This window comes from Bradysia coprophila, unplaced genomic scaffold, assembly GCF_014529535.1.
Source record: "Bradysia coprophila strain Holo2 unplaced genomic scaffold, BU_Bcop_v1 contig_232, whole genome shotgun sequence".
NCBI lineage: Eukaryota > Metazoa > Arthropoda > Insecta > Diptera > Sciaridae > Bradysia > Bradysia coprophila.
The window spans coordinates 12,801,688-12,808,636 of record NW_023503493.1 but is presented as its reverse complement, the minus strand read 5'-3'; the positions used below and the strand labels follow the sequence as shown (position 1 = coordinate 12,808,636).

At 36.9% G+C, this 6,949-nt stretch overlaps 2 protein-coding genes across 3 annotated transcripts in view; one reads left to right on the top strand and one right to left on the bottom strand.

Annotated features, from left to right (window-relative positions):
* The window catches only part of LOC119076734 (FERM, ARHGEF and pleckstrin domain-containing protein 2), a 51,488-nt gene that overhangs the window by 20,921 nt on the left and 23,618 nt on the right, over positions 1–6,949 (bottom strand). For both annotated transcript variants that reach the window (XM_037183651.1, XM_037183652.1), the window contains exons 3-12: positions 6,618–6,725; positions 6,429–6,553; positions 6,270–6,367; positions 6,077–6,200; positions 5,709–5,952; positions 5,489–5,649; positions 5,352–5,426; positions 1,101–1,213; positions 784–899; positions 514–712 (exon numbers count right to left, since the gene is read on the bottom strand). In XM_037183651.1, coding sequence (XP_037039546.1) covers positions 514–712; positions 784–899; positions 1,101–1,213; positions 5,352–5,426; positions 5,489–5,649; positions 5,709–5,952; positions 6,077–6,200; positions 6,270–6,367; positions 6,429–6,553; positions 6,618–6,725 — 1,363 coding nt within the window. The remainder of the gene's footprint in view (positions 1–513; positions 713–783; positions 900–1,100; positions 1,214–5,351; positions 5,427–5,488; positions 5,650–5,708; positions 5,953–6,076; positions 6,201–6,269; positions 6,368–6,428; positions 6,554–6,617; positions 6,726–6,949) is intronic.
* On the top strand, positions 3,941–5,070 carry LOC119076753 (testis-specific serine/threonine-protein kinase 3-like). The gene has a single exon (XM_037183702.1). The coding sequence runs from the start codon at positions 4,006–4,008 to the stop codon at positions 5,038–5,040; it is 1,035 nt and encodes a 344-aa protein (XP_037039597.1). The 5' UTR covers positions 3,941–4,005; the 3' UTR covers positions 5,041–5,070.

Below are 6,949 nucleotides of genomic sequence, written 5' to 3'. Positions count from 1 at the left end.
TTTTCCATCAGCGGTACTTTACAACAATTCCCCCAATTTTATAGCAAGAGCCTTTTGGCCTTTCGTTTGACGAATATGTTCTTGCAGATATGTAGGAAGTGAGTAGTTTCAGTCCACGCTCGACAAATGTGACTATCAAAGTTTGTGTAAGAATCCCAATTCAAAATTCCTCGGGCAATGTTCTAGCCACAAATCATTTCTGTTCAGAAGAAATTTGTTTTGAAATCGCCTGTGATGGGTATTGCAACAAAATATCGCATAATTTGTAAGTGATATTTAGTGTTCAAATGTGTCGAGTTTTTCGAGTTATCACAGTCAACAGTTTCTTGACGTTATATCGATCTAAAGTGGTTCCTGTGGCAGTCTAATTTCTTCTTTATAAAAAAAAGACCAACAGAAAAGATACCAGCAATAAACCCATAAAGTGACAAAATAGAAACCAAATAAACTCATCAAGAAAACAGTAAAACGCAAACAAAAAAGTTAAAAAGAAAATCTATCGTAGTTACTCACCGGAACTGGGAACGTCTGGACGCACACGAGCCCGATCGACTTCTCTGGTATTGTTGTTGAGGTGGTGGTTGTTGTTGCGGGTATTCCATGTGCCCACCGGTGATACAGAGTGACTCAAATCCGATTGGTCCGGAACTGGCTGCGGAGATTCGGGTGCATATGTCTTCGTCTGATAGGTCTCCACCTGGGCTGCTGTGACCTAAACGGTCAAAAAAATAATAATTGGTTAATCTACCAATCGAATAAATCAAAACAAATTCAAATAATTACTTGAGATCGGGTGTGGTCGATAGGAGTTTCGTGTCGGTGATTCGATGAATCCGCTCCCTTCCTCATCTGAGAAGGCGTCATCGATCCTTTGTTCGGACTGCGACTGGACCATTCCGCTGTAAGGGGGTGTATAACAGTGTGAAATAAAATAAAATTTAGCAATGCAGAAGCTGTTCGGATGCACTTCTTATAAAGTATGAATTTTATACAAATTTGATATTTGGTTCAATAAAAAAAAACCAAAATGGAAAAATTGAAAAAAAATAATTCAAATCAGGAAAAAAAAACAAAATAAAAATAAATAAATAAATACAAACCAGTCTCAATTGGTAGCAATGGATGAGCTGAGATGCTGGAATTCACATTGCACGAAGTGTGAGATTGACTTCGACTACTAGCGTGAAGTGGGCCCTGACGGAAAGACTGAGACCTGCGACAAAGAAAAGTCAAGAGGAATGTCACATTCATACCCGGATTCGGTTTTTTGTTTAAATTTTTTAATTTTTATTTTCGTTTTTATTGTTAATGATTAAACATTTAAAAAGATTATTTTGTAGAATGAAAATGATAAAACACATTTAAGTATAATAAATCGGTTGAATGAGAAAGTAAAATAAATAAAATGAATCGAAAAACAATCTTCTTTTATTCGTAAAAAATGTGTGGTAATTTTATAAGGAAAGAGACACAGTTTTTGAGCAAATTTTTGTTTAAATTTTATCGTCGGAGAAGTTAAATGAATTTTGACTGTTCTAGACGTATTAAACAGATTTAATTTCTTATCTTTTAGTTATAAATTTTCATCATTTTATTAAATTTTCTTTTTATCACATCTCATTATTAAATGCTGCCTTTGTTATCCTCTTTCCTTTTCTATGGCTTTCCTCAGTCACATAATAAAAGCAAAAAAGGAAAGAAAAATCAAAATGAGAGACAAAAATAAATTTCAATCAAATAAAATGAGGTGACTAAAAAAAACCAACGTCAAACAATAAATCGTAAAGTACAATGCACAACTGACTACACAAAACAATACAAATTTTTTTTTACCACAAATTAAACTAATGTACAATATTCATTAAGCGTCACTACAATTGATTTGATAGTATTTTCAGGTCGATTAGAAGGATTATAGGCTTCTAGAACCATTAAATCAAGGAATTTTATTCGCTTCTATTCGAATTTTTATTTATTTTTGCTACCATTAAATTGCTAGAGCTATACAGGAGCAAAGGATCGGATTGAAGGGTATTTGATTGTACCTTTCTGCACCACCGGAAATTGTTTTTTTTTCAGCTTTGAAACTCGTTTCCGAAAGGTCGTCGCGAGTAAAATAGTAAGGCGTACTGGTTCGGAGATTGTTACTTTAACAAGTGTGATTGCATCATTTCGTCTCTGTAGCTGTCAAAGTTAAAATGTCCAAACCAATACGTAATGTACTATTCCAAGGTGCTTTCGTGAAAGTAATAACCTATTCTCTTCCAGAATCTAGGCTTGACAAGCTACGAGAAAAATGAGCGGTCTACCGAAACTTTCATAAATTCTTTGCAGTTCTCAGATCTGAGAGCTGGTCAAACTACTACTACCTATTCTATTTTTCTTTTCATTCCATTCAGACATTTGCGGTCTGAGGCTAACAGCATACCACCCATTGCTATAAAATGATTCCAACTGAACAAAAATGATGTGTTTCGATATGAAATATCAAATATTGTAAAGAGGCGACTCATATTGACTAACCAAAGCTTTGAACTAACACTTTGAAACCTTTTTTTTGTAGTTAACTCATTCTTCGTTTGTAATTAACATTAGTTGGTCGATGCTATAAGGACGGGTTTAAAACTGAGGTTTTTGTGACTAAAGGAACGGAACGGTGTCTTTAGGAAGTGTAAAGAAAACAGACGTGCATACTTGGACGTTAGTGGTTGGTCTGATTTCGCTGATCGCCGCTGTCTCTCCTCACCTGTTATACCTGATCATTCGCCTCGTTCACTCAGAAATTGTTTCTTGTGACCACCATGTAGGCAATCTGTAGATGTTACAAACGTTTGCAGAACGTTTTGCATGGAGGTCTCAAAGTAATGTTAATTACAAACAAAGAATGCTTCGCTCGGTTATTTACTATCACCTCATTCTAAGTGATTGAAAATTGTTTATTACAAATGTGTAAAGTTAAACTGGCATGCGACTTACGAAAGACCTACTATTATAATGCAGTCAAAACTTCAAAACTAACAAGAGTTCACTTGCGCTTCGCGAATTTTCATAAATTTTTCGTGAAATTTCACGTTTTTTGTGAGTCGTGAAAATCACGAAGTTCTCGAGAAAGTTCAGTATAACTCAAGATTTTAGAGGTTTTCAAAGGGGTGGTAAATGGTCACGGCAAAATGGGTCATTTTCTGTTATACCTCATGATCTGAGGTTTTGGTTCAAAAATCTCAGATCGTGAGGTAAAACAGAAAATGACACATTCTGGCGTGACTATGAAAGATCAACTCCAAAACTGACAAATGGCCAGAAATTGTTCCATAGAAAGTACCATAGAAGTTTCGCGAAAGCATCTTCAGGCAACACGAACATTTTCGTGAAAATCTGTGTCTTCTGGTGTGAATATTTTGGGTTATCCATCCTGAAAATTCGTAAATTTCAGGTTCAGGTCAAGTTCGATTCGAATCTGAAATTTTAGTTCAGGCTCCGATTTAAATTGGACTCGAGTAAACCTAACGACTTAAATTGAAACAGGTCAACCCGAGCCCGATACGAGACTTAACTTAAGAATCGAAGAGATTATCACAATAAAATGTTAGTTCTTTTGTTGAAAGCTAGCCTGATCTTTGGTACAAAATCTTTTACTTCATTCGCTTTAACATTCAGGTTGCGAAAATGCATAGATATGTCGGAAAAATATTAATCAAAAATGAAGTAATAGATTCTATCAATTATGATGTAGTTTCTTGTGTAAGAACTGTGGGATTTCTCAAGATATTTTTTAATGAATGGCACGTAACTAAACGTTAATACGAAAGCGATAATCAAATAAAATCTACGGTCTAGTGAAATGATTTAGACAATAAGTCCTTCAGTTACATTTCAACATGTTTCATTGTCGATGTAACCTAAAATTATATTTCAACCTGTCTTTCAAACAAAATTTAACCCATTCAACGACATCGAGTTAGCTTTGTCATACACACATCACTCACACATTTCAAACTCAAAATTATGGCTGTACCACAAAATTCAATTGAGTCCCCAATCGATCATCAAAATTCAAGTGTATACCAAAATCTATCGAAAAATCCCCAGGATGTAATTTCTACCAACATATCTACTATTGCGTTGAGTCCAACAGTTTCCGTTCGTTCGAAGTACGACCGGTCGATTTCATCGACCGTTCAAAGCACTAGCCAAGTGAACGAGCAAAGGAAAAGTATATTGGAAGACAATGGCTACGAACGGATTCAAGAGGTCGGTGTCGGTACTTATGCCAAAGTGATCACCGCCTATTCGGCCAAGGAGAAAAACATTGTTGCCATCAAAATCATATCCAAATTGACGACGTCGAAAACATTCAAGAGGAAATTTCTGCATCGTGAAATCGATGTAGTTCGCGGACTGAATCATCGCAATATCATCCGATACTATCGTAGCATCGAAACGACGCATCGCATCTACATCATAATGGAATATGCCCGGAATGGATCACTTTTGGATATGATACGGCGAGAGAGTTATTTCAGTGAAGTGAAAGCTCGACATGTTTACCGTCAACTGTTTGATGCACTCGAGTATATTCATAGTCGAGGCATTGTACATCGTGACATCAAATGCGAAAACATTTTGTTCGACGACAATAATGTGCTGAAAATTATTGACTTTGGCTTTGCGTCGTGCTACTACAGAGGCAGTAGAGGTGCAATGTCCGAAACGTATTGTGGCAGTCGGGCCTACTGTTGCCCGGAACTGTTAAAACAGAAACCGTACAATCCGCAATCGGCCGATATTTGGGCCAGTGGTGTCGTTTTGTTTGCAATGGTGTACGGGAAGTTACCGTTCGACGACAGCGACTTGGCAAAGTTGTTGAAACAGGTTCAGAGCAAGGTTCAGTTTCCGGACAAGCCGATAGTGAGCCGAAAATGTCAACAGCTGATATCGGCTATTCTTGCACCGTTCAAGAAGAGAGCTACGTTGGCACAAATTAACCAATTTGATTGGATGATTCAAAATGGTGTGGAAAATGGTTTTCCATCTGACTGACGAGTGTTACAGTTTTGAATGAAATTCCATCGCATAAGAAAAACAAATTAAACGAAAATTGAAATCACAAGAACAATTGTTCCTCATTTTCGACTCATATCCTAAACTGCAGCTACCCTAAACCTCGATTCTTTGGTTACTGTTTCGACAATCAAATCAAATGTGTTTGGCTTGTGCGATTTTTTGCTTTGTTCAAATGCAAACTGAATAATCGAAAAAAGTATAGAAATTCAATGGAAAGCATCGTACTGCTGCGAGATAAAACAATGAAAACTTTTACGGAATACGTAGCACACGCACAATGATCTTACCTTTGAAATGTTTGTCGTTTCACATAGTTGTCCCGAACGAATTCGATGATTTGCTTTTGTGTTTTGCCACTGTACCTGTGAACCGAAAACGGAATGACGAAATTGACCACTAGTGCAATAGTGCAACAAATATTTACCTGAACGAACTGCCACGCGATAATACTTTAGCCTTCCGACGCGGTGTATTTTGAACAGCCGTACACCGAAAGAATCCATGATTTTCCACACATTTCTTCCAAAAGTTTTTACATTCGTTTCTACCTTCGAAAAAGAACTCGACCGTATCCTTGTAATACCCCTGCAAAAACCATTCGCATAAAATGAAGTGCAAACTACTATCAATCAATCACAACTTACGTAACCCTCCGGATGTAGCTTAACCAGAAATCGTTTCCGTTTAAACGAAATCTTTCGTATTTTCGCCCAGGAGAATGTATTTATACGCGTAATACCTTGAAATACCGCAATGCCCATATGTGCAACAGCTAAATTCAATGCGACACCTTCAATGTCTTTCGCTTGATGCATTTTCATACCATACAGTTCACAGCGTCGTGCTGTTTCTAATAAATTTAAATCTGCCTCGGCAGGTGTTTGACCTCTGCGAGAAAAAGAAAATGTTTTCAGAATGGATGTGTTTCTCTGATCTGCGGAAAAACCGCATAAAACCATATATATACAACACCGGATACATCGTCGAATGGATTTGTTCGGATGGCACTTACACATGTTTTTTGTGATTTTCCATAATTTTTCGTTGTATGGAAGCATCTTGATTTGGCACAAATTGGTACGATGATAGATACGTGTGGTCGGGATAGTCTTCCGGTACAAAGTCACCACAAGAAGCTAATGGAAATGTAATGTTTTCGTAGATAAAACACTCACCGCAAATATGCACTAACAATCACTACATACCTTGAACGATATAACTAGCCATTATGGCTGCTGTGTTATCGTTGCATTGTAAGACCCCCGTAGCTAAATCTCGTTTGATTTGTAAACAGAATAGGAATCTAGCCGAACGAATCAAATGTTTATTTCTGAGCGAATGTTTGGGAAATTCATTCAAATCACCTGGTGAATTCTTCCTCGAGCTGTGCCGGATCAGGAGTATAAAACTTAACACAAAATCGTAGTACTGGCTCGACCAGCGACAAACCCACCTGACGATTCAGTGGCTTCTCTAAATCTAACCAATACTGAGGATGGGGGACACAAGGCGTAAATTAGTTCTGTGGTCGGTTGAGTCTGGAAACAACTTACCTTAATTTTAGACTCTTGCTCTTGGTATTCTAATCCAAAGTAGTCAGCCTCCAGTAAACTTAATTGTCGGCAAACCTGCTCAAATAAGACTTTGCCAAGTGCTTTCGCCTGAAAGATAAAAATAAAATAAAATTTATTTTAATTCCTTTTTCGGTCGCTGCACTTGCAGACATATTCTCCCTGCTGTTAAACATGAGCATAATTGTTTATAAGATGCTTCTATAATAATTGCCATATATACCAGTTCCACGTTTGATAAATGGTGACCAATATTATGTATTGAACTGGCTAACTGGTTATTTTTATTGGCTATGTAAATTTGTTTTTATTTT